Source organism: Mustela erminea, chromosome 17 (genome assembly GCF_009829155.1).
Source record: "Mustela erminea isolate mMusErm1 chromosome 17, mMusErm1.Pri, whole genome shotgun sequence".
In the NCBI taxonomy this organism is placed as follows: Eukaryota; Metazoa; Chordata; class Mammalia; order Carnivora; family Mustelidae; genus Mustela; species Mustela erminea.
Genome location: NC_045630.1, coordinates 42066873 through 42094313, shown reverse-complemented (window position 1 = coordinate 42094313; position 27441 = coordinate 42066873). Strand labels below are relative to the sequence as shown.

Genomic DNA, 27441 nt, shown 5'->3' with positions numbered 1-27441 from the left:
TAAATGAGGTCCTATCACCTTTCCGTCCTGTTGCAAGGGTTAATTAACTGCTGTTCTCCTGGTGCTTGGAGATGCTCAGATGAAAGCGGGGAGGAAGTGCAGAAGCCAGTATCCCTCCAGGGGCCTGAGGTGGGGGTCTTAGCGGGAGGACCTGCCCCTGCTCTCGGGGAGACCTCCATGTAAGCTTTGGCTATGGAGACCTGTGGCTACTCAGCTCTCAGGTCACACAGACCCCTGAGAAGCTGGAGCTGAATGTGTCCTTGTCTCGGATCTAATCCCAATGTGCCTTCCTCCCTGGATGGGAAAGCCAAGGTCTGGAGAGGTGAAGACCACCCTAGATCCCTTAGCTGGTCGCAGCCCAGCTGAGATGAGAATCTAGGCCTCCCCTTAAAGATGGGACATGCCAGAGCCATATCCCCTTGCTGCCTTTTGGAACAGGAATTTCCACCCATTTTAGAGATGGGCAAGCTGAGTCTCAGTCAGGTTAAGAACCGGCCCAGGCCACATAGCCAGTTAAGGGGCAAAGCCAAGATTTAGATCTGAAGTTCCTGGCCAAAAGGCAAGGCTTATTCCTCTACACCAAGCTTTTTTTGGCGGGGGGGACAGACCATGTTAACTGTGGATTGGTGAAGATGGTCTCTTTCTCTACTTCAAGGGCAAGGATCCTGTCGTGTTTCTTTCTGGCAGCTCCTCTGTAAGAGTACTTGGCTCAGGGCCCTGCTTTTGTGGACACTCCAACCACAGGCTAACTGGAGAACACTGTGATTGGGTTTCCCATCCCCTATGGAAGCTTCATGCAGCTTCAACCCTCTGTCTGTAATAGCGGGTCACCCAGGTGGCTTCAGGTCTGGGTTGGGCAGGATCATTTCTTCTCAGGGTCAGGGTCTCTAACATGTTGTCCACAAAATGCTGTCATGGGTAGATCATCAAATACTGACACGTCAGTTAGGCAAGTTCAGTTAAGAATGGTTCAGGAGAAAGATCTGCCAGTGAATCCTGGATTAAAGTAGAGTAATGGGGTCCATAAACAGGACAAAAGCAGAATTTTCCCTGGTTATACTCCTGGGGTTTCTCACCCTGAGGAGCATGGGGCTGAATGTAACTGAGCATGGATGAATGATCCAATATGGCAGCACCCCAGGTGTGCCCTAGCCCAGACCTCCCGGCTGACGATGCCCACATGGGTTCCCTCTCCTAGAAATCAGGTCCTGGGCAGGAGGGGCTAGTTCAGTCCCTAACCGGAGAACATTTTACTTGATGTGACCTCCCAGAAGACCCGAATGCCTGATTTGTAAGTAGGAAAACCTTTTCAAGCTGGAGATGGTAGGAAAGGAGATAATTATCTTAATCCAGAAACATTCCCTGTAAATCAAAATTGTCCACTTGCCTCAGCTAGGACAAAGCCCTGTTGTAGGAACCCACTTTCAGCTTTGGAATGGAAGGGCTATGCCTTCCAGGGCCTCGAGCTCTCTACTCCCTTCAACTTGGTCTCAGCTGACCCAGAGGAAGGTATTCAAGGGACCCATTACAAGATCCCCTAATAGGAGTCAAACAGCTTCTACTTTCTCACCGGTGGCTATGGCCTGAAGTAATTCTGTTTGCGTCTCTGGCCTAGGAGAGGACCACTTAAGGAAGTCCTGTTTTTAATATGGGGGATGTGTGGGAAGATACCCTGACCTAGGGTTGCCAGATTTGGCAAATAAAAATATCAGATCTGAATTTCAGGTAAACAACAAGTAACATTTTAGTGTAAATATGTCCCAAGTATTGTATTTTATTGCATTTTATTTGGCGCCTCTGCCCTGACCCCCCCTTAGCCCCTAGAGTTGAGTGATTCCAGCTTGAGTTTAGGAAGGAAAAAATGGCTGCTCTCCTGCTTTTGAGTGAGACTGGCTGCTCAGGGAAACAGTAGGCTTGACTGGGGGACAGGAGAGGGAGGAAATGAAGGGATCTAAACTTGTAGGTTTCTTGTAGGTCCCTAAAACGTGGTTGTGGTATTAAAATATTGAGTTGCGAAAACCAAAACCAAACCAAAACAAAAACCTCAGATAAAGAGACTATCGAAAGTCTGGAGTAATGAGAGCAAAACTCCATTAGATTAGGAGTTAGGAGGCCAGGGGTCTAGTCTGCTGTCCTATTAAGTGGCTATGTGACTCTTGCTAATATACCCTCTCCGGACCTGGATATCCTCAGCTGTAAAGTGTCAGCTTCCCTGGGGCCCTAATATTTCACTAGTCTGGTTCTGAGAACCAGAGCACGGCACAGTCTGTTGATCCGAGATACTGAGCAGCGGGGTTAAAAAACTGCCCCATCCTTTGCTCCACCTCCCCTAAATCCTCCCTCTCCCTGAGGTCTATGCCATCCTGGGGCTCCTGTCATGTCTCTGAAGGAGGAGGAGGTTGGAATGGCTGACAGAGAGTTGACTGGGTCGATGACTTTCTTTGTATCAATCTTCCCCTTTCTTTAAAGTCCTTGATGTTTTTTGTGTATCAGACTAACTTTAAGTTTTATTTTATGATAAGACTCTCTCTGGGGCACCTGGGTGACTCAGTGGGTTAAAGCCTCTGCCTTCGGCTCAGGTCATGATCTCAGGGTCCTGGGATCGAGTCCTGCATTGGGCTCTCTGCTCAGCAGGGAGCCTACTTCCTCCTCTCTCTCTGCCTGCCTCTCTGTCTACTTGTGATATCTGTCAAATAAATAAATAAAATCTTAAAAAAAAAAAAAGACTCTCTCTGTTCAGTTTTCTTAATTTTTGATATAAGTGATCATCGACTATAAAGGTAAAGTTATACATCTATTTAAATTAGAAGACTATTGCTGATACAGAATATAAGGTCAAATCATAAGGTAACACCATTGCTTTTTAAAGATTTTTAGAACTTTCATTTGGGAACTGCCCGCAGATCCTTTGCATATTAAAATAACATATATACTTCATGGTGACCGATCTTTGTTATTTGAAGTTCATTTGATATTTGGAACTGGAGCCAAATCTGGGGAGTGAGGGGCTCAAAGTGGCTAATATTGTTTCTGGTGAAACACAGGTCATGCCACTTTAAAGAAATGAGGCTGGTTTTCTTATATTATACGGCTCCTAAAATGACACTGATGGTTGTGTTTAAAAAATTTTTTCTTAGAGGGTCTGGAAATATTTTGAGCAACTGCAGAACTGCTGCAGTAGTTCAGGAGAGAAACTCCTGCCTGCATTCGACTTATCCTCCGACCTCCACGCTTCTCCCAACTCGACTACAAGTTCACTGAGGGCGAAGAGCGAGTCTCCTCAGCTGGGCGTCCACAGTGCGCGTCTCGCTCCCTGCCCTGCCCTACCCCGGAGTTGCTCAATGCAAGTTGGCTGACGGCGTGGACGTGAAGTATCTGAGGGAAAACGGTTCTTCAGCAGCTTTCAGCAACTTCTGAAACCTGCTGACGAGGCTTGTGCAGATGAAGCACAGCCTGCTCCCCTCATTCCCTGACTTGTGCCGCCATATTGGTTTCACCAGAAGGGAGGGGAGGAAATGGTCCTGTGCCAGTTGTACCAGCCATGGGAAAATCCCTCAGATGTAGATTATCTCACCGCCACCGAGCTCTATTACCTTTTGTCCCCCTCTCCTTCTCCCTAAGTCCTGGCCTCACTTGGTTTTGCCCCGTCCTTGGCTGATTATATGCCTGGCTCCAATATCAATTATTCCATTTCCTCCCTACCTCGCCCCCTCCCTCTGCCAAATCCTCGTGTGTGCTCAGCTCTTCACCGTTCCCATAGCCTCTCCTGAGCTGAGAGGAGACAGGACGTGCCTCAGCAGCTACCCTGACATGAGTCATGTCTGAAGTCCCGCCAGGGAAGAAGGAGCAAGGAGGGCTGGGCCTTAGGGCGCGGGAAAGGGAAGGAATTTTCGTGGATTGTCAGAAAACAGGCGCAGGGAGGGGTGGGGGCAGTTTGGGAGCATCAGAGGCTGTTGAGATTATTGAAGACGGAGTTGATTAACTAGAAGAAATGCCAAACGTGGGTCATGTGGAGATTTTTTTTCTAGAGAAAGACCTCTGAAGGAATTCCTTTGCAGCTCTTGATTACAAATTTCCACGTGTAATGACCTCACACTGCCCATCTAATAACACTTCCCTGTTAACGTAACATCAACCTGTGGGTGAAGTATACACACAGATATCCTCATTCCCATTTTACAGATGAGAAGACTGAGACTCAGAGAAGTTAAGAAGTTTATCTAAAGTCACAGAGCCATGGAGTGGTAGAAACTGGACTAACCCAACTAAGCTTTAGAGGCTCTGATTTGTAACGAAATATATGTAAAGACCTGTACCATCCAGCGGGTTGGCAGGATTATTCATTCCTACTGCTGGTGCAGTCCAGGGATCCGCCTTCCCTGGGTCTCATATAAGCCTTTCTACTAAGTCATTTTCTCTAAGTCAGATTTGGTCTGGTCATCATTCTTGATGTCAAAGCACTTTATCCACATCTGTGCTTGATCTGTCAGCTTCTGGGCTCAGCCAACTGTCTATATGTTGTACTGAGGATATCAACTGACATCAAAAATTAGAAAAATGGGAGGGAAATAAATTTGCAGGAAACCCGGTTAACTCTTTCCTTTGGTCCCTAACCTGGAGCATACAAGAAAAACAAATACTCCCCAATTAGCCCCAACAAGAACTTAGGAAGGAAGGATCAAATTGACAACGAAAAGAACCCTTGACTCCTAAACCACCCACCCTCTCCCTTGCTCAGGACCCCAAAACTCAGGGGTGACACTTATAAACAATATGAACTCAAAGCAAATGCCACTGAAGCCTGGAGCCCCAAGAAGACAGTGCCCCAGATTCCTATGGAAAAGCAGCCTTTTGCTCCATCTGCATAATGTCTCACAAAAGAATTCCCAAGAACCATACAGGCTAATGTTGGAATTAGCAAAATAAGTGAAAGTCACAGATTTTGGAGACAGAGAGAAAAAGAAGGTGTCATTTAGCCCAATACCTCTGATATTGAAGAAGAGGAAAACTCCTACAGTGGCTTGTATATTTAAACCAGAACATTTACCATTGACCTTGGTGCAGGTGTAGGGCTAAATAAATATTTGTTCAGTAATGGATGGGTGGGCATAGTAGCTGGAAATCACACAGAAAGACACTGACAGGGCCAGGATTAAAAGATCTAGAATAACCCTACCTTTGTTAGTTAAAAAAATAATAATAATAACCTTAAGACTGATGATCATCAATTTTTTTTTTTCATGCACATTATTTCATTTTTCCAACACAGGGCTCAAACTCAGGACCCTGAGATCAAGCATTGCATGTTCTACCAACTGAGCTGGCCAGGTGCCCCTGTCCAACTTACAAACTCAACACTCCACTCCAGCATGTACTGCAGGGGACAAGCTCTCTCAGCCCCAGGGGACTTCTAGAGCAGCGAGCACATACTGAGCAGAAGGACCCCTCTAGGATTTTCCTCAAGATCTCAAAGTTAATCCATAAATGGAACTTAAGAATTCAAACCCCTCTCAAATCTATATCATAGCAGACATTCTAGAAAATGGACTTAAAACACATGCCCTTTTAAAAATGCTTTTTCTAAAATGTTCCCATTAGAGACATCTAGAAATATCCAATCAGCCCAAACAGCAAACTATACTGAGAGCCATCCACGAAGTAATGGGCAAGCAAATGGACCTGGTAGGGGCTGCTGGGCCTCACCTCAGGGACCAGCACAGCCCCTTCCCACCCCATGTCACTTTTCTCAGCAACCAATGCAGGTTTGCTCCGCCACAAACCCTAAACCATCCCCACGAACATTCTGGGTCTTTTTGAATGGAAGCAGCTCCTTACCGGATATCCCCACGAGCCATTCCCCGCCTGGAACTTGGAGTAGTAGCTGCTCCGGCTGGTGGTCCCATAGTTGTTGTAATTGTCGGCCAAGCCATCGTACATGGAACCTTGAGGACAAAGGCAGGGGGTTAGGACAGGGGTGGCCATGCTCTTCACTCGCCTCTCCTCCCCACTGTATCTGGGTCCACCATGCCCCATGGAAGAGACCAGGGCTGAGCTCCTGAAGGAGGAGAATAACGAATACATCATCGGCTTGCTGTCTCTGTCTCTCTACTCTACCTCCTCCACGGTCAGGGCCAAGAAAGGGCCCAGGCCGACTGTTGCAGGGACAGCTCTGCAAATCTTGGCCGAGCCCTTCCTGGGCCAACTGAATGTCTCCTTGCTGCTGGGGGTCGTTGACACCTACAAGCCAGGAGTTGGCCGGGAGGGCCATGGAGCACCGCCATTCGGTTCTGGGGAATCACGAATCCACATTCCACAAGGATAAGCTCCCCACTGGGGGAGGACTGGCAGGATCTCAGCATTCCAGGTCCAGAGCTCTGGGGTCAGAGCCACAGACCAGTGAGAGCTGATGAGAAGCCAATTCAGGGCAAGACTCTGGTTCCAAATCTCAGTCCACCGCTGCTAGTGATGACACGGTCTCTTGTCCCTTCCTTCATCTCCTACATGCTCCAGATGGGGAAGGGGGGTGGCCACCAACCTCAAAGGCCCCAGTGAGGATTAATTAATGTTTTCAGAGTGTTTGGAGACCCACAAATGACAGGCTCAGTAAGAGGACAGAGTGTCATTAGGGTTATTAGCGGCAAAATGGCTTTGAATCATAGAAATCTGAACTGGGTTTTGGGCTCCTGGTGGGGCTGCCTTCCCTTCTCCCCTTCACCAGGTGGCAGGTGGGCCCTAAAGGACAGTCCCCCAATTCTGCAAAAGCTGGTCTGTTGGCTGCTTTACTGTCCTTGAAACACAGCTGACTGGGACACAGCCATGACTTTGCTCACACATGCCCCTGGCCGAGTCTGCCTTCCCTTCTCGGCCACAACATTCAGATCTCACCTATCTTCCAAGGCCGAACTCGGGATCTCATCCCTTTGGGGAAGCCTCTTCTGTCCAGCCTTGCCCAGGGTGATCTCTTCTACCTCTAAACACGTCCTTCTCTGCTGTCTGGACCCTGAGTCACATCCTGCCTGCTGTCCCACCATTCCCTACACTGGGATTGGCATGAGGGGGAAGCCAGGGCTCTGTGGCCTAGGCGTCCAGAGCAAGGCTTGCCCTACACTTTTTTACATGATGAGCTTTCTGGGGAAAAACGGAAAGTGGGATCCAGTGAGAGCCTCCTAAGGGGAATGGGCACTTCTTTTCAGAAGTGGTGGTCAGACTCCAGCGTCAGAAGCCCCGTCTAGTGGGAAGGGTTTGACAGTGATCTTACCTGGCCAAATTAGCTCCTTCCCTTCTGCCACACCCACTCAGATTCCTAAGCCTTTTTAGGGTAATGGGTGGCCGGGGGGGGGGGGGGTAGTACTGAGAGAAGGAATACCAGGGGTGGGGAGGGCGGCAGCTTTGGAATGTGCCAGGTGTCTCTGCTCGGTGCCATTTCTTCTGTCTGAAGCCACCTAGAGGACTGCCCCATTGCACACAGGAGGGGTGACCGGCCCTGATTCCCATCCCCTCCCCTGCCATCATGGAGGATCAACAGGCCATTAGTGTTATCGGCTGTGGCAGAGAGAACTTGCCCTGGGAGCGCAGAGCTGTTGACATTGGTCTTGGCTCTGACATTTGGGCAAGTCACTTGTTCTCTCTGGGCCTCAGCTGCTTCTGTAGAAAGAAGGGGTTGGCCTCTCTATGCCCCGAAGGCCCCATACAGCGCCAGCGTTCCACGGCTGTGTGATTACAGGGACCCGTGCGTGCCCCATGGCATCCATAGAAGCTTGCAAGGAAGATGGGGAGACATCAAAGCCTACACCACCACTTCCTTTGCTGCCTGCCTCAGGGTCCTCCCTGAGGTGTCCTGCGGGCCCAGGCCTGGCTCCTGAGGGGACTCTCCCTGAGCCTCTGACTTCATCCGAGCTCCCTACTGAGTGCAGGCAGCTGGTTCCTCTTCCTTTCTTGGGAAGCTGCCCTGCCCAGGAAAGGCTGCGCTTTGTCAGGAGGAGTCTAGAAGCAGTCTCGTGGGCTGAGATCCAGACCCAGCTTACTCCAGGGAAGGGGCTACAGGGAGGACCCTAGGCACGCACGTTCGGGCCCTGAGGCGGCTGACAGCTGGTCTCGTCTGACTCCCCTTCATCCAGCCTACTTCTATCATCCCTTCCAGGGTTTCACGGGCCAGAGGTCACTTGGCTGTTGGCCTAGGAGCAGGGACATCTCACCCAAGGACAGCTGCGGGTCAGCCAGCAGCTTTTAGAAGGAAAATCCGGGATGGTGACAGACAAAGAGTTCTATGGAGCCCTAGGGAGGCCTTCTGCTAGGGAAGGCATAACCCAGGAGGCTCAGTGGAAGGCAGGCTCCCATGGGATCTCCACTTCTTCTCAAAAGGGAATCTGTCAGCAGTGACATCACTGACCCTCTTGGTCATCAGATGAAGCACCTCCTCCATGCCCTGCGCCTGCCCGCCTCCCTCGCTCCTCCATGTGGGAGGCAGAGAGTTCTCTGCCATGGAGGCAGGGGTGAATAAGACCTCTGGAATGCTCTATCCTTCCAAAAGCCAGTCCTTGTGTCAGAGTGGTGACTTTAGTGATAACAGGTGTGGGCTATGGCATTCACTTCTGGTGGGACCAAGGCCTCCAGGCCCTTCCACGTGGCTTCTGAAGGCAATCCCTAAGATCCATCTGCAACTGGGGGTAAGATCACCACCTTAAGATGCTTTGCTTGGCTTCCTCGTGATAAAGAGGCTGCCATCACACCAGCCAGCACTGCTTCTCTGGCAAAGGTTCTGGTAAGGCCTAAGAGGAGTCCAGAGAAGTGACCTACTTGATTCACACTTTGCATTGTCCCCGATGACCAAAGACATGCAGGTAGGAGGTGAGGTAAGCTCTATTAATAAGAGTGCTGCTCCCCTCTCCTGACCCTAGGGTGTCTGCATGGTACACATTACCCCTGGAAACTCAGGTTCAACAGCAAGAACATGGGGCTTCTCCATGGCAGTGATGGTAATAGCTCTGACAGCATTTTCTTCTCTATCAAGTCTGCTGACTTCTTCACAACTCATTTCTAGGTAGCCTTTCCAGATTAACTCCACCTGGTCCCATCACCCCTGGCTGACCGCCTCCTCATAACAGGGGCACTGTCAGGTGTAGTCGGTTCTCCATCTCATGACTGTGACAGTACCCACCGTCATGTACTTCGGGCACTCACTGAAGCAGGCATCATGTCTCTCCTTTCCCTGGGATCTTGGGCACAGGGCATGGCTCTGGCTGGGGCCGGGCCAAACCTGGACTAAGCGGGTCCTTTTTGTCAACCAGTTCACACCTCATGGCCGAGGGGCTTCGGTGCCTGATGCCTGGAGGCTCCATGTCCCCCAGATTGTAGCATGGGACCGGGGTCCTTGAAGGCTACTCAATCAGGCCCTTCTCCCACCCAAAGACATCCTGCTGGGTGGGGTAATCCAGGAAGATGGAGGATCTGAGAGGAGCTGAGAAGAGGCACATCTACGTCCTTGAGGAGGAGTCTTGGTGTCGGGGGGGTAAGGGGAGGTGATCCCAGCACCCAGCTCACCCACAGAATCACCCCGGACTCTTGTAGCCGAGTGCCCGCATTCCCACTGTTTCCTCCATAAGGGTGCGCACGTCAGAAGCAAAGGGTGGCGGCTTCTCAGCGGAGCTGCCTGCCAGACAAACTTGTGCCTTGACCCTAGGAGGCATCTGCCTACCCTCAGAACCCCAAGGTCAAAGAGCAAAGGTCTCAGAGAATGTATTGCTTTCTCCAGCATACCATCAGTTCCAGCTGCTCTGTCCACACAGCTTGTCTCATCTGGGTCAGCGTTCCAGGGTGAAAAGCCATCTCAAAAAACCCACCACTCAGATCGTCAGTGTCCCTGGATGCTGCTTGCCTTTGCTGCCTATGACGAGGGTCTGGTTCTCTCTGGTGTCCCAGGGGGCAGTGCAAGCTTTCTTGGCTACCAAAGCTTTACGGAAGGCCACTTCTTTTTTGGGATACACGGGCTTCTCTCTCCGGCGGGGATGGGCCAACCCTTGCAGGAATGACTCACCCTCTTCTACCTTCCAAGCCCTCAAATGGGTCACACCCACCGCACCTGAAACATTCTTTCTCTTCTTCTCAGCCAAACCCTCTCCCTGCATTCAACACCCTGCACCAAAATCAGCTTCTTCTAAAGGTGACCCCACCCAGCTCTGGGCACTCCAAACCCTCTAGCGTAACCAGGTCGGCTTTCTGGCCAGCTGCTCCACGCACTCTGTGCTGGCCTGGTGTTCCTCAGTGTGGTTTCTGTACACAGGTGTGTGTGTGTGTGTGTACATGCACATGTGCTTATGGGCCCTTCTCCCAGAAAGCAAGGAGGCTGAGAACTCCCTGGAGCAAGAGATCTTCTGTTTGCCCCCTACTCCTGACCCCAGGACCAGGGTCTGCCTGGACAAGGCACTCGTGACTTCTGCCTGCCTGACCAACAGGCTGCCCGCAGGGACAGAGTTCATCTGAAACCGCTTTCCTCCACTTCCTCCTTCCCCTGATCCCTCTCCCTTGCTGGTCAGGTGGCCTTGCCACAGCACAGGCCGCACTGCATGTGAGTCTCTTGTTTGGTCTGTGTCCCATAAGGCCCATGTCCCATAAGTTCTTCTGGCTTCTACGCTGATGTAAAGCCCATCTGCTCCTCGACGCAGAACACTTGGGAAAGGAAGCTCATTATCTTTCAGCGCTGAAAACGCTCTTATTTCACCCCTGGAAATTTCTTCTACTCGTGGTGCTCAGTAAGGCTAGACCCATCACCAGAAGAATTTAAATGAGGTACTAGGAAGAGCTGCCTGAAGACATTTCTGGGAGGATATACCTCTGGGAGGTTCAAGATTGGGCACAAAGGGTGCCCGTGGGAATGTTCAGGTGCCCAAGGGAGGGGAATGGCCAGATGTCCTCCCATTTCCTTCTGCTCAGGCCAGCTGGGAGTGTTGTCGACATTCCTGTCTGGAAGCTTCCACGCCTAAGAAGGGCAAGGAGTTCAGTGCAACCTCACCAGGCACTTTGGTGTGGTTCTTGCCCTTCTCCTGGGCACGTGTATGGAACAGGGATGCTGCCACAGGGCTCTCCCCCAAGCTCTGCTGGGACGCGTTCGAGCCCAGCTCTGCTGCAGCCCCCTTTTCTCTTTCTGATCCTCTGTTCCTGGCCACCACAAAACCCAAGGCCTGGGCAGGGAGTGGGAGCATCTCGTGGGGACAGGGCCGGCATGCGGGCAGGGTGGTGGACTCGTGTGGACAAAGGTCAGAACAGGACACAGCTCTCCTGCTGGGGATCCAGACTAAAACACGGTCATCAGCAATCACCACCTTAGATGACTATCCGTCTTCATGCCTGTCTGTGCGTACTTGTGTGAAATCAGAATCTCTGAGGTGGGATGTAGGCATTTGCCTTTTTAAAAATTCCCAGATGGTTTCAGTGTACAGTCAGGTTTGAGAAGAGCAGCGTGGATGGCTTCTGGTATATTAGGATGTTTACAAGAGGGAAACCATGGGATTTTCACTGAGGGGACGAGTTTTTTTGTAGGACAGCTACAGACAGTGTGGGGGCACAGTCTGCCAAGGTAGGGAGTAATGGGATCTATTTCCAGAGATGGCTACCATCATAGCACACTTTTGAGATGATCTAATCCAATCTCGTACAGTTGTAGAGACCCAGAGAGAGGCAATGACTTGTCCAAGGTCACACACCAGCTAGCAATCCGTCCAGGTAGAACTCAGGTTTCCTGACACCAGGCTGGACTCCTGTCCTCGCACAGACTGCAAGGTGGGGTCTGTGTGTGTGCAAGAATGTGCCTACATGCATGTATGTGCATGGCTATGAGTATATATGCATGTAAGTGTGTGTGCATGTGCAGTGTGCGTCTGCAAAGAACATCACCTGAGGATAGCTACCATTCTTCCATCTTATTTTGTCCAAACATCACACACCTTCTAGGGGCCATCCCCGTGATAGAAATAGTTTCCAGATCTGTAGACCTGAAACGACTGGCTTGTTGATATTTACAATCTGGCGTATGGGGAGAAACATTTGTTTCTTTTTCTTTTTCTTTTTTTAAACTTCTGCCAATGAGTTTAACTAAGGAGCAGGGTCCAGGGAAACAGCATTTGCTGTACAACATTCTGGAATACCTGGCATTTTTGTATGTGTTGTAACAGGCGAACGGAAATTCTGGTAAAACCTCAGCTTCGAGCCAAGATATATTGTAAAGAAATAGGAATTGGTTCATCTGCAGTTTAATGAGGCCGTTTCGCTGCTGGGACAAGTTAAAGCTCAGACACCCTTTACCCTCTCCCATGCCAGCTTTGGTCCCGAGAAAACAACCCCAGGAGTGATGTCCGTTCATGGTCTGTGGTCAGGAACGGGCAACTTTCAAGACAGTAGAATGAGCAGAACCTCACACGGGCAGAGGTTCGTGCCGAGACACAGCCAAAAGCGGATACAGAAAGGCCAACAAAGGCGGGTCCCGAGGCAGGGACCTTCACCTGTGCACACCACAGCCACCAAGCCAGCACAAGCCTGCCCCCTAGGACAGCCTTAAGTAGTAACTGCCCTATGAGGGACAGATGCAGGATGACGAAGTGGGGGACAGGCTCAGAGTGGCCCCAACCCTATCTCCGATGAGGGGGAAATACAGGTTTGGCCATGTCAGAGAGAAGAAAAGAGAAGGTTGAAAGTGAGGAATCACAGATGTCTCAGCACGGAGTGAAACAAACAAGGACAATGACGCTGCTCTGCTCCTGTTGAGATTTCTTTGGAATGAGAAGTGATACAGGCGGTGTCGTTAGACTGTCTGTGGGATGTGTATTCATGGTGACGCTGAAGTTAGACCAAACGAGATTCAGGTTAAGCTTTAGGAAGAGGTTCCGAGTGAAGTTCTAAAGAACCAGAATGTGGGAAAATATTTCCGTGTGGGTTGCCTAACTGATGCACTAACCCTTGACACCCCCCCCCCCAACCAGGGCAGCTCAGGATAAACACCTGTGGGGACTTTCCCGTCCCAGGCTGGTCAAGTCTCCCTAGCAAAGGGAAAATCTTCCCTAGCAAAGGGAAAACCCTAGCAAAAAAAATCTTTGGCTGAACAGCCCCATCATCGTCTCGGTTTTCTCCGCCTCCCATAGTCTGAGAAGACGTCCTGCAGTGCAGACGCAAGGACACTCTGGAAACACAGGACAGCAATACTTAGCGGCCAGTTCAGAAAAAGGCCCAGATGGGCAGGCAGGTTCAGAACAGCCTCCTTCTGCAGGGTCTCCCAAACCGAGCCCCCTCCTCCCTCCCTGGGGACGTCCTGACCAGGGCAAGGCCTTTATCTCATCTGCTGGTTTTGGGGAAGGCATGGGTGGAAATAGGTGTTGAGAGTCAGGCTCCTTTCAAGGGGCTCCTCCCGCAGCCCTTGGGGACTGGGACTTGGGGACTTCTGTCTTGCCAACAAGACAGAGGAGAACCCTCTTGGGGACAGACTCTGGAGAAAAGCAGGTTCTATTGCTGGGACCACCAGTGGCCGATTCCTTACTGTTCTTTACGGGGTACAAGGAGAGGTTTCAACCTGCCAGGGAACCTGTGAGGTGTGACTTGCCTTCTCCGGGGTGGGTGTTCTCAACCCGAGGAGCCCTGGTGGGATTCTGGGGTCCCAAGAGAACCAAATCCCCTAGAGAATTAGAGTCTTCTCTCTTGAAGGAGAATTCTAGTGTGCCCGGGATGGGGTTGGGGAGTTGGTTAAAGCAATGACCCCCAGGTATGGTCCTTCCACAACTCCCAGCTCGCCCCTCCCAGCAACCAGAGCAGGTGCGTGCTAAACAAACCAACATAAAAAAAGAGAGAAAAGTTAACAGGAATGGCCACTGAGCAAATAGGGAATGCCTGGGCGGTTCTGATGAAGAGAGGAGGGAAATCTGATGAAAACAAAGCCAGATAAACCAGAAACACCAGCTCCAAGTGACCCAACCGCCTCTTCCACATAGGATGCCTCTGGGGAAACTGCCCCTGTGGGAAGCTCGCCAGAGCCGAGGGCAGAGGGAACACACCTACAGGGTCAGTCCTTGGAGAGGCCTGTTTCTGGAGAGGGAGGCATTAGCTGAGGAAGTCGAAGCTCACCTGGCTGGAGTCCCCTGGAGGACCTTGGGATGGTGAGAAGGAGAGCCCATCGAGTAGGTGTTACCATCAAAGGGCAAGGTCAGAAACAGAGCACATGCCCTGCATCCCCATAGGTGGGAAGGAGAAGGGGTGTTTGGAGCATCCTGGATTTTTGAGATCTTTATGGAGCTGTGGCGGGGGATGGCATGGGAGTGGGAGAGGGACAGCTAAGTCTTGTGCCAAGAAGAGAGTAGGTTGTCTTGAGCTGTGACTGGGCTGTGGCCAGAAATGGGGACATTTTTTTTTTTTTTTAATCCCAAACCTACTTCCAAAAAAGGTTGGTCAGCAGCTACCAAAGCACTAATTAAAAGAGGAAGCAAATACTCCGGAGTCTGGATGACATTGAGCAGAAGTGTGGCAGGAGAGCAACCAGGAGTCCAGGCCAGGGCAAAGGGCACACACAGCAGCAAAGACCTTTTAGGTTCGGGATGCAGGGAAATCCTTGGCCAGCCATTTTCTCTCCCTCAGCTTTACACAGGGGCCACTCGGGAGTGAGAGAGAGAGGAAGAGAGACCAAGCCGGAGTAAGACGCGTGAGCTGGTTTGTGTTTGTGTGTGTGTGTGTGTGTGTGTGTGTGTGTGAGGGATGGGCAGGGGTCTGTCTGTCTCTTTTGCCTCCTTCCTCTTTACTACCCCCCACTCCCCTTACTCTCTCTTAGAGGCCTGGCTCCATAAACAAGTCTTGGCTGACCGGTGCTGGTTTGCAGTCTGTAGAATCTCTATTAGCATTTACTAAATTTACCTAAACACACAAATAAACAGAAAGTTTGCTAGTTTGAGTGGAATTCTTATGGGAATCCTTTGTATTAACGTATGTGGTCTATAAATTCTCCACAACCCTCCCTGCCAGATATTGTACCTTCCTCCTTGAGTTTCAGGAGTCCTATCCCTTTCTCCTAACCTCCCGGTGTGGGGGACCTCTGCACCGAGAGTGGGGACCAGGGCATTGATGGCTGGTCAGGCTGAGCACCGCAGCCACCCCTCCGGGCCTCGGGGAGCCTCCGGAGCGCACTAGTCTTGGTGTGACCTTCGAACCAGATTCGCCTCTTCCAGGCGTGAGGCTCCCGCTAACGCGCTGCGCGTTCCGAGCTCTGGTCCTCGCTCCCTGGGGCACCTCCCCGTCCCGCTGCGCTCTCCTGAGCCCCTGCTCCCGCCACCGTGACTCCCTCGCCCGGACCGGCGGCCACGCACTGGTCCCACCTGGACGGGAGACCTGCCGGCCCGGGCGCCGGCTACCTGGCTACCTGCCGATGGCGCCGCGGAACTCGAAGCGCAAAGGAGGGGCGGGGAGTGAGGGGTCGGGGGAGACCGAGCTGAGGGGCGGGGGGTGCTGTTCCCGGAGCAGCCTGGGGTAAGAAAGCCTCCCGGACTCTGGGCCCGGGTGTACTGGCCCGCAGGCCGTCCTCAGCCTCGGCGCTCTGGAGAGACAGCCTTGGCCGTGACCCTCCCCTCGCCGCGCGAACCGCCTTCCCGCCCCCAGCCTGGGGCTTGCGCCAGCCGCTCGCCCGCCCCCGCCGCCGCCGCACCCCGTCCGACCGGCCGCGCAGACCCCGCGGTCCCTCGCCTCCCAGCAGTCCCGGGAGGCGCGCCACCTTGGGTCCCCGCCGCGCGGGCGCGGGGCGCGGGGCCAGGGCGCCCAGGTTGCGCGGGCGCCGAACCTTTACCTCGGTTGGAGTGGCTCAGGGTGGACGACTGGGAAGACTTGGACTTCTGCCGCTTGACGGTCATCATCACCTGCTCCTGCACGCGCTGCCTGCCCGACGTGCCGGTCTTCATCTTCTGGTCCGACGGCAAAGCCAGCGTGGAGTTGTCCTGGTCCGGGAAGCATTCGTACGCCAAGGCGGTCTTGAGCGGCGAGTGGTTCATGGCGTCGGGAGGCGCGGGCCGGGCCTGCGAGAGCCGAGAGGGGAGGCGAGGGGCGGCGGGCGGCAGGCGGGCGGCGGGCGAGCGGGCGGGCGCGGCTCTGCTGCGCTCAGCGGCTCCCGAGGGCCATAGAGTGAGTGGTCCTGGTGAGGCTCCCGGCGGCGGCTCTTGGCGCCTCCGCCCCGGCTTGTCCCTCTGCTGGCACTGGCGAGACCCGCCCTCGGTCAGACTGGATATACCGCCCCTGCCCTGCACCACCCACTCCACTGGCTGCGCGCCGCTGCCGGGGCCGAGCTGCAGGGCGCTGCCGCTGCGGGAGCGAGCGCTCTTGAGGGGCAGGGCTGCGAGTCCCGAGTGTGGAACCTCGGCGTCTCCTGGCCCTCCACTCCTTTCTCTCGCTTCCCTCCCCTGTGACGTGCAGGAGGTGAGGCCCCCAGGGAGACGCCCCTCTATCCTGTCCCTGCTTGCTCATGGAGAAAGTATGTGCTCAGCTCAGGAACCCAGGGAGACTTCTCTCCAGGAAAAAGGAGTCTTTCTTGACCAGGCCCCCGGGAGAGCCAGAAATCCACCTTCTTCTGTCCTGAGGTCATGGCCTGGGGTGGGGAGAACTCCCAGGCCGAGGGATGAGGTACAGACCCTGTCCAAAGGGGTATTCTAGTCTTGGGCAGCTTCCACCTGAAGGAATGGTGTGTGTGTGTGTGTGTGTGTGTGTGTGTGTGTGTGTGTGTGGGGTGGAGGGTGGGAGGGGTGGGGGCAGAGGCATGTAATCCCAAGGACCAGACTGGAGATAGAAAACCACAGAAGTACACCTGTCATGCGTGGGCATGCCAGAGGAAAACGCCATGTGAACAGTGGGTCCTCTTTGAAACTCCAGACTTAGCCTGTAAAATGGTGCTGGCACACATTAGGAGCTCAATAAAAAGTACTTTTGAATGGATGAATGAGAGCTAGCCAACTTAAGGTAAATTTAAGTACCTTGTATCCTACTCAGATCCTTCCTGGAAACCTGGAAGGCTGCCTGCCCATAAAACTACCCCACTACGCGGACTTACTATTCTGGGACTTCTGTGTGCATTCTCCTAGACACACAAACCCCTGGGAGCACGTGTATAGTGACGTTCACGGAGCGAGGTCCCAGGCAAGCAGGTAGCCCCACCAGGAGCTGAGAATTTAAAAAACCATGTTGATGGAACGCTTCCTAAAAGACATCATACCCTGCCTTTCCTCCTTAAGCAAAAGACAGTCACAGAATTCACACACTTCTTAATGACTCAGGAGTCTCCTTCTGGACATCATTTCTGAACTGTGTAGCAGAGCAGCCCATCAGCTCCTTAGTTTTGGGGAGTCCTCCTGCGGTGTTACCCTCTCACAGCTGTCCCTTGAGCTGTCCTTTGTATTTGCCACTCATGGCTTACATACTTCATTTTTTAGTTTGTCTCCGATCTGCAGAGGAGGGAGCGGTCAGAGGCTACGCTTCCTGGGAATTATGGGATGAAGGATCGCAAAACTAGATTGACAGTCTCAGGGACCTCATGAAGGTCACTTGCTCATTTCCTGGGAAGTGGGTGTTACACGCAGGGAGTCCCTCCTTCTCCCCATAATGCATGGGGTAGCCACGTGCCGAGCAGAATGTTGTAAAGCAGATCATAGTTTCCAATAGAAATAGTTTTATAATTGAGGGTTTGTTGTTCATAAGAACTTAGCATCAAATCAGTCAGAGAGGTGACCAACAATATGTCATAGATACAAAGGTTCAACACCTTTACACCTCTATCATCCCTTAAAATTTTAAGATTCTGCTTCCAGCCATAGGCTCTCCATAGGGATGGATGGATCCTTGGACATCATCCAGCCCAGTCTCCAAATTTTTCTGATGAGGAGATGGAGTAACTTGCCCAGGGTCACCCAGTTAAAGTGCGGCAAAGCCTTCATTCTAATCAGGCCTGGTGACTCCTGGGCCACTGCTCTTCCCTCCACACTATCTGACCTCCCTTATAAAAGTCCTATAAAATGGGCATTAAAGTACAGTGCTCACAGATTATATAAGGGCCCCAATGTACTATAAAGTATGCATGACAGCACATAAAAATACAACTCCATTGTATCACGCATTTAGCCTATCTAAAACCTAATATGCTAGCTATAATAAATGTTAATTATGTCTTTAAATAATGATAATTTTGCTACCTCTGTCATGTGGAAGGGCCCCGAAGGAGGTGATTGACACAGCCTATATTGTTATGAAAGGCCATACTTATCCCTGGAAGTTGAAAACGATCACCTTTAAAATTGTTTCCAGATATGAAGTTCAGTTTTTTCTGAATACTTCTCTATTATTTTGATATTGACATTATTTTGATATATTGATAGTAATATCAAACATTCGCTGTGCTCCACAAGCAGCAAGCCTATAAACCAGGCATCGTTCTGGGCCCTTTGCAGGGACCATCTCATCTGAATCCTTATAGTGATCCTACATGGTGGGAATCACTATCAGGGCCATCATTTGTCTTTTTCAGGTGAGGAAACTGAGGCTTGGTGGGGGCGGGGCCACCAAGCTGGTAAGTGGCAGAGATGGGGCCAAACCCAGGCATCCAGGGTCCAGAGTCTGGGCACCCCATGGTGGTGATTTCCCTGTGACAAGTAGCAGGCTCAAAAGCCTTCCACGGATCAATCTTTTAACAGGATCGATTTCCATCACGTGGCATGAAAGTCAGGCTGCCTGGCAGCAGGTTCCAGCTGGGTCACTAACTAGCTTCATGAAGGTGGACAAGTCCCTGCCTCTGGGCTGGCACCAAGTCTGTAAAAAGTGGGGATACATTGATAGTTCACCCAATCAGCCCTCGCCCTAACACTCTGGGGTTCTGATGTCAATCATGGGGCTCTGTAAGGCAGGAGAATCTTGAACTCTAGGAGAATCCAGCTCCTCTGAACAACGTTTCCTTTATCCCTCCCACTCCACATCAGAGAGAAGGGAAACCCAGTGTTGGACAGAGAAGGGCTAATATCTGCAAAGCTGAGAGAAGGTTCGCTTGGCATTTTGTTATTTGTTATAATCCTCCAATAACCCCTGAAGAGATAGTATTTTGCAGAAGTGGAAACACACTTACAAATGTTAAGTCAGTGGTGAAGCCTTGCTTTGGACCAAGGTCTGACTTCCTGTCTGGGAGAAAGAATGGAAGAGGGTTGGTCACACTGTCTGGTCTGAGACGCACAAGGTATATTCAGGCTGGAAGGATTGGGTTGGGGTCCAAGTGCACGGTTTTGAGCCAGCAGGCCAGAGCTTCTCCCATCACCTCTCTCCTCTGCCTGCCTGAACCTCACCCCGTGTGGGACCCTGCCTCAGAACCAGGCCAGAGACAAGGGTAACAGTCCTAAGGTGAAGGATGGATGTCAGTGAGACCGTGTCACATCAACTGAGCTCTGAAATGCTTTCAGGTGACCTTCAGACCATGTTTTTAGATAACTAAAAATTTCTAAGGGGTAGGAGTTAATTTGAGTTTAGAAGGTGTGGGGTGATTTGGGAAAAGCATCTTAAAGCCAGTAAATTTTGATTGGATTCTGGAGCAAGATGAGGACATTTTCATTCTCAAAGGTGTTAGAATGAATGAGCATGAATGGGGTTCTGATTCTCTTTGCTACCTTCCCTCCATTACCCATGACCCAGATTTCACTTTTGACACGCAGGGTTTCCAGTGCCCTTGGAAGTAAGACACACTGTGACCTCAGGTTTCATTCGTTAAAAAATGCGGTATGGATTTATATATTCAACAAGTATGTATGTGTGTATGTATGTATTTACAGATGCATTTTTAAGTAGGTCCCAGGCCCATCCTGGCTCGAACTCATGACTTTGAGCTCCAGACCTGAGCTGATATCGAGTCAGCTAAGCCCCCTGAGCCACCCAAACCCCCCTTAGTAAGTATTTATTGAACATTTACTATGTGACAGGGCTTGTCCTGGCATGGGGACTCCAGTGGTGAAGAAGACAAAGTCCTGCCTTTAGAGAGCTTACGATCTAGAGATGGCAGGAGGAGGGGCTGGCTGGGCCCGGTGAAGGCTGAGAGGAGGCCTCTGGGGCCCCTACTGCTTCCGAATGATTGGACTGAAGCTTCTCCTTGTTCTGGTTCCAGTCCCCCCAGATGACTGGACCGCTTCCCCCTCTATCTCAGACTGTTGCAGATAGCCCTAGGGAGTTGGAAGCCTTAACCTTCCTTTATGGACCCCTAAGCTTGCCATCACGGAGCCACAGTTCTTCCGTAACTGACCTGTGTTCCTGACCTTTGACTTCATGGACAGCCACGGTGGCCAAGGGGCCAGCTGCCTGTGTCCAGCCTTTTTGAGCCGAGTTCCTTTGGTCAGGTAGCAGCCTCCCCAGGGGCTTAACTCAGGCACTTTATAACCCTCCCTGATGAACCACACTGCCACCTCCCCAATCCTTAAATCATCTCCCTTATCATTTTGTTTCCCCACCAACCCTTCACCTACACACCCCGTGCAGACGCCTGCCTCTGCCTTTGCACACATGCGACTTCCTCTGCATGGGGCCCTCTCAGCCAATCACTTACGTAGGTCCTGAGCGCCCAAATGGGCTACGCACCATGCCAGTCCCTGGGGACACAATCTGGGGCCTGGGGCCTGCTCTCTCTGGGCTTCCATTCTAAGGGGGCAGACAAAGAGTAAAGTTATAAATGAGCTGGCAAAATGTTTACGAATGATATGAAGTGTTGTGAGGGACACGAAAGAGAGGCTGGTGCAGAACAGAGCCCTGTTGCATGACAGGAGCTGCCCATCTCAGGAGCAGGGGCTGGTGCTCCAGGCAGAGGGAACCGTGGTGTGAAGGCCATGAGCCTGGCGCATTCTCGGATCTGACAGACCAGTGAGGCCCAATATGCGGAGGGAGAGGAGGTGTGCACAAGAGGGACACAGAGGCAGGTGGGCTCACTGTCCCTTACAAATTGCAGGGATGAGGGAAACGTTCTGCCTCTGAGTAGGTTATTTAAATCCATTAAAATGAAAGGAAATGAGAAATTCAGTTCTTCAGACACACCAGCCGTGTCTCAACATGCTTGATAGCCGCGTGTCACTAGCAGCCACTGTGTGGGGACGGCACGGGATCATGCTGGAGCTTCCAGACCGCTGTCTGGGTTTGAACTTTTTTCTGAGAAGGATGAGAGGCCATTGAGAGGCCTTAAGCAAGGAGGTGACAAGACACTCCCAGCTCCTGCTTTCCTGCCGCTTGTCAACATGTCTCTCCTATTGGTCCCCGCTGAGGAATTCCCAGACTATAATCAATACCCTCCCCCGGGGCCCTTCGTACCTGGTGCCTACCTGTGCTAAAGCTCTTGTCCCCACGTCACTGTCTTCACCTGCCTGAGTCTTCACCTGCCTGGGCGGCCTGAGGGAAGGCACGTGCGTGCTATTCCGCTCCCTTTCCCTGCTGTCCCCGTTGCTGGGACACGTGGGTTTTGTTGAACTGAATTTCCCTTCTTGCTCCAGAGCAAGTTCTTCATGGGGCCTCTTGGATGATTTAGACGCAACGCACCCAGGTCAAGCCTTTGGCTTTTTCCGAAGGCCAGTTTCTCTGACGACCTCCGTCCTCATCTTCCACAGCTGGGGGTACTCTCGGGAAGGCACGCGCAGCCCCTGGACCGTGGTGCTGAGCTCCGTGAGAGTGCGGGGAAACTGCCTTTCTCACCTCCCAAGGGACGTTTACTTCAGGAAGTTAGGATGTGTACACGCCTTTGCCCTGTCCCTGTCATGGCGGGAGAAACCCACCCAGGAAGCCATCTTCCCAAGCATCTGAATGGATGAAGCTCTGTAGTAAACACGTTCTGAATCCGGGACCCTTGCTGCCCTCAGGGTACCGGGGCACGAATGGACCAGACTGTGGGTGCCTGCAGTAGGTCCGTGGCGCAAGACCATTGTGCCTGGAAGGCCCAGAGGGTGCTCCGAGAGAGCCTCCCAGCCCTGGACAGGAATATGGGGAAAATGGAGGGATGCGAACAGCGGAGGCCACGCCCCCAAGCCCTTTGGCAAGCGCCCTGATTGGACAACGAGAGCACGTGACTCTGGATCTTCCCATCCACAGAGGCCTGGGCAAGGGGTGTGGCCTGTGCCCGTTCACACTAGGGCCGCTCTGCTCTGGAGGGAGAGGAGGAGGGAGGGCAGGCAGCCCTGCTGAGGAGATGAGAGAGCAGGGGGTCTGGTTCAGAGGCTGGCCGAGCCAGGCCTGGATGAGTCCAAGGCAGGCTGGGCTGGCCAGCTAAGGGGAGAGGCAGGGTGTGCACCTAGAGCTCCCCGACAGGGCAGAACCCACTGTCTCAGAGCTGCCATTCTGGTCTCTCTGGGCGGGGTGGGTGGAGCTGCGGCGAGAGCGGGAGGGAAGGTGATGAATAACACAGCCGTGTCCCAACCGTCTGCTGTCAGCACTAGACGGGCTCCACTTCCCACCCCTCGGCCAACCCCAGATTCCAGCTGTGTGCTCCCGACACGAGCATCCCGGGACCTGCCTTTCCATCTGTCCTCTCCCCCCAGGCCAGCAGTGCTGTTTTGCAAACCCTTGGCAGGACTGAGGCTCTGGGCTTGAGTCCCAGCCTCAGGACAGCGGGAAGCCCTCCGCTCTCGGCAGGAGCGGAAGCCCCTGGAGCGCAGACCGCAAGGCCCTTCCAGGGAGGCACCGTGGGAAAGCAGGGATGGGGCTTTGGAGCCAGCAGAGCAAATGTTGCACCCAGTGTTGCACTTGCTGCCATGCTGCTACCTGGAACAAGACACTTTATCTCTCTCGGTACCTCAGTTTCTTCATTTGTAACATTAGGTTAGTCACAGTGACCTCCCAGAGCTCTTGGGACCATAAACCTGTATAAAATATCTTACCCAGTGCTTGGTACGCTGCAGGGGCTTAATGGTAAACAGAATTTCCTTCCATCCTCCTGTAGTGCCTCTGGTCTTTTATCGGACTGCCCTCTCTTCTGCCCTCCACTTGACACTATCCGGTTCCCAGCGTGCTTAACCTCAGAGCCTCACACATTCCTCCCTCTCTTGGGAGCTGGGCCATACCTCCTGCCAGGCTCTGCTCGACCTCTCTCCCATCGCCCCCATCTCTCCTCCCCTTCTGGCCCAGTACTGCTGTCTACAATGTGGCTCTGCCATGATTGCCCTTGGAAACGTCAGAACCTCAGAGGTGGAGGGGACCTCGGAGACCATCTGGTTTAGCGCCTCGATTTGTCAGAAGAGGCAGCTGAGCACAGAGAGGCACGGTGACATGGCCCTGTGAAGGCCTGGGTGTCTGGGTCTTGCTTCTCCCACCATGGGGGGCACAGTCCCCTCCTCCCTTTGGGGGAGGATGGGGGTAGGTGGTTGGGCGATAGGCCTGAAGGGAAGCCAAAACAGGAGAGGAGCCCAGTAGGCGGTGGTTCCTGGAGCTGCCCTTTCTGCTGCTCTGTGCTGGAAGAATGGCTAGCCTTTGGGGGGGCGGGGCAGCAGCCCAGGGAAAGGCTGTGGGAGCCCGGAAGCTGGCAGCTGCATGGGGTATGTGCCCCAAGCGCTGGGCAGCCGTGCTCTCCCCATCTCTGCCTCAGTGTCACCTGCCCAGCCCCAACCCCAGCCCCGCACAGCCTTGATGGTAATTTGATGAGTCACCCGCCTGCGCCTGCAGACAGGGCAGCCACACCCAGAGCAGGTGGCCCCCCGACGGTGCTTCTGCTCCGAGCTGCTGCTCCGGCAGCCTGCCAGGCCGTGGATGGGCGCTGATGGGGAGCCGTGACGCTCCGGGGCCTTGGGCCAAGCTGAGAGCCTCCTGAGTGGCAGAGCCTCCTGTCTGCAATGCCCCATCGCCATGGCCAAGGCCTCCCGAGAACAGTCCAGCCCAGCTTCCTTCTTATAAGGAGCAACCAATCACAAGCCATGGGCCAGGTGCCTCCCAGATCTGTGCTCAGGAGAGCCCTGGGCTTCTGGCTGCTGCCAGATCTGTAGGCTGCCACCATCTGGATCTGAGTTAGGAGCCATGACTGGTCACTTAGGCTGGCTCTCTCTGCCTGGCAGGCTGCTGTCTCATCTCTGTGCATTCAGTCCTATCGTGATCCTGCCTACCTAGCCCATCTCAGATGTTCCCACTTTCCCCCCACTGGCTCCCCGGAGCTTCTGAGCTGAAAGTCCTCCCATCTGTCCCCCAAGAGGTATAATTTGTACCTCTCTTGTGCTACTTAGTGCAGCCCCTAACCCCGCTGTAAACTCTTTGCATCACCTGCAAGCCTCCTGCAGGGCCCTGAATACTGCAATGGCTCAGTAAACATTTGTCCTGTTGGTCTACATTCCATCTGTGTGCTCTGTTAACATCCCTGTGACCAGACCCCCCTTTCAGCACTCTTTTGCTCCCACCTACCCCTGTCCTCATTCTAGGTCGTATCATACCAGAGGCCTTGACTTTGGGTCCTGCTGGTGTTGGGGCTGGATCTGGGCCCATTTGGCAAAGCACTCTTGAGGAATTATGGGGTCGGTCACATGACACCTGGACCCTCCAACTGTCTCGGGTCTTAGCTGTCCACTGGCTGCCACAGGTGCCGAAGGTGAAGGGGCAGGGTGGTCAGGATGGGGAATCTGTACCCCTTACTACTTTCCAAGGGGCCTGTAGACATGCTTTGCACCTGTCAGTCCTGGACCTTGACAGGCTGCCCTGCGAGGCCCTCCTGCCCCAAGAAAGACTCTGGGGGGCCTCTATGGCAGAGGCTTATTTCTTCCACATCCCACCCCCCACCGTCTGGGAAATCAGTGAGCCAAGCAGGCATCACTGGGATTGGGTTGGCAAGAGGGTTCAGTGCAGGACTCCCCCAGTGACTTCTGGACTCCCATTCACGTTCCAGCACTGCGGCTAGGGGTGAGGCTAGGCCTGGAGAGGGTGGGCAATGTGAAAGCAGAGACAAGATTCGGAGACCTTCTGGAAAACAGGCAATAATGGACAGCACGGAACTGTGGAAGCCAACTTTGTAGTCCAGGACAAAGAGTTTTTGCTCTTAGTGCAGCGAAGAGAAACCACGAGATGACTCAGAAAGAGTGAATACTTCTGATTACTTGCTGGCGTGGCTGGGTTTTGCATCTGCTCTCATCTGTTTGCAAGTGGAATGGCGACAACTCTTCACAGCTATCTGCTTCTCTACAAAGTGGTTTTCTGTCCTTTGCCTCTTGGGATCTGCCCATCCACTCCTTCAGAGGAGCAGTCAACCCTCTTGTCACCCCACTGTAAGGATGACAAGACTGAGGCTCACAGGGGCTGCGTGATTTGCCCAGAGCTGCTGCTGGTGAGTGGCCGAGCTGAGTCTCAGAGGTCCTTTCTACAACCCCAAGCCAGTGCTTTTCCTCCACATTGCGTCACACATATCACAAGACCCTTCTGGGGGTGGAGACAGCTGCCAAAGTACAGTCTTCGGGGGGACACTGTAGTGGGTTGGATGGTGGCCTCCCCCCAGAGAGCTATGTCCACTTTTTAATTCCCAGAACCCGTGAATGTGAACTTATTTGGAAAAAGGGTCCCTACAGATATCATTATGTCAAGAATCTCGAGACGAGATTATCATAGATTTAGCTGAAGTCCAGTGACAAGTGTCCTTCCAAGAGAAAGGCAGGGGAGATTTGAGACACAGAGTAGAAGGCCATGTGAAGACAGAGGCAGAGCGTAGAGGGATGTTAGCACAGCCAAGGAACACCAGAAGTTGGAATAAGTGTGAAATGGATTCTCTCTCAGAGCCTCCAAAAGGAACCATTTTATTCTAGATTTTGGCTTCCAGAACTGCAGAAAATAAATTTCTGTTGTTAGTGGTGATTTGTGTGGCCGCCCTAGGAAACAGACACTAACTTGAAACTCCGTCAGTCACCTGATATGAGCTGTCAGCCTCTCGGCAAACCTACTCAGCACGTGGCTTGGCGGACAGGTGAGACCCAAGACCAGCCCCGGGCCACGTGGGGGCTGGGGTGGGCGGAGGACACACTGGAATGACGGTCCCTTAGCAATAGCACCATGCAGGGACCGGCTGGACCCCCCTCAGCCCGGGACGGCCGACCTCTCACTCCTCTGCTCTGCCCCCTTTGCCACCAACTTTTTGTTTGGTTTCACTCCATGCCAAGGGCAGATGGATGCCCCAGAGGCTCTGGGAAAAGAGAAGCGGCCTTGGACGACGTCACCTCTCCCCTGGGAAGAATTTATGAAGCCAGTTACGCCTGTGCCAGGAAGTCAGAAGGGCCCAGCCTCTCATAACTGCCAACCTCTCAGCCCGGGCGGCCCATCATTTTCATACTTCCCACTTAATGGGGTGTCTTTAGGCAGTCCACGTAACACAGCCACAATTAAACACAAGAAGACATAATGGGACTTTGTCTTTCCACAGGGCTTTCATTCTGAAAGCTCGGGCAGCTTTACAAGCCTTGGGAGGCCCCCTGATACTCCCTTCTGAGATGGGTAAACTGAGGTCCTGCTGAGGAAGAGAGACAGCACAGGGCTACTGGGCAAGGGCTTGTTTCTGAAGGTCTGGCTGGCTCCCTCCTCAGTTTTATCTACCAGGCTTCAACAAGAAGCTTAGCTTTTTTTTTTTTTTTTTTTTCTCTTCCAGAAAAGTCCTCCGGATTCACTGTACCTTCTTTGAGATGGTCAGAGTGGGGCTCGGCCAGTCTCCCCAGCTTTGTGGGCAGTGGGAGCTGAGTGGGGCCTGACAAGATGGATGGGGGGTTGGAAAGAGCATACACACTGCCCTTCCTCACCAGCTCACTCTATCTGGTCCAAAGCAGAGTTCTGGACCTGGCTTGGCCACCAACTTGCTGTGTAACTTTAGACAAGTTGTTTGCCCTCTCTGGGTTTCAGGTTCCCTGCTTGTAAAATAAGGGGGTTGGAGCAGATGCTCAAAGTCACAACTTTTCCAGTCTTAATGGGCACTGAATCACCTAGGGATCTTGTTAAAATGCGGATTCTGATTTGGCAGGTCTGGGGTGGGGTCTGATGTCCTGCTTTGCTAGCAAGCAACCAGGTGACGCCGATGCCATGGGTCTTCGGAGCATACTGGAAGTGTATCGTAGCCAATGAGGTTTATCCGAGGCGCGATTATTGCTAATTGGAAGTAATGTCTCAGGACAGGTCACCTACCCATGATATGTCAAATACCACCGTTTCTGTCACTGCCTTCCCTAGGGTGCTGCTTAAAGAACCAGACTTCCTGTTTGGTGCCAGCACACTTTATAAGCTCTAAAGTGATGTACAAATAAAGGTTTTTAAAAAGATCAGCAAAACTATGATTAAGACTTGCTATTTGGAGCCAAGCGACTCAGCTTAAGACCAGCACTTGTCACAGCTAAGGCCCTCTTAGGCAAACACTTCATTTCTCTGAGCCGGTGAAATGGGGGAAAAGCAACCACCTCACAGGCTCATTATCAAGGTGAAATAAGAGAAGAGCAT

General features: G+C 52.6%; 1 protein-coding gene across 1 annotated transcript in view; it reads right to left on the bottom strand.

Moving 5' to 3' along the window:
* PKP1 (plakophilin 1) overlaps positions 1–16376 on the bottom strand; it is a 47992-nt gene extending 31616 nt beyond the window's left edge. The window contains exons 1-2 of the mRNA XM_032318660.1: positions 15806–16376; positions 5836–5942 (exon numbers count right to left, since the gene is read on the bottom strand). Of these exons, the coding sequence (XP_032174551.1) occupies positions 5836–5942; positions 15806–16007 (309 nt within the window). The 5' untranslated portion in view covers positions 16008–16376. The remainder of the gene's footprint in view (positions 1–5835; positions 5943–15805) is intronic.
* Positions 16377–27441: the final 11065 nt, after the last annotated feature.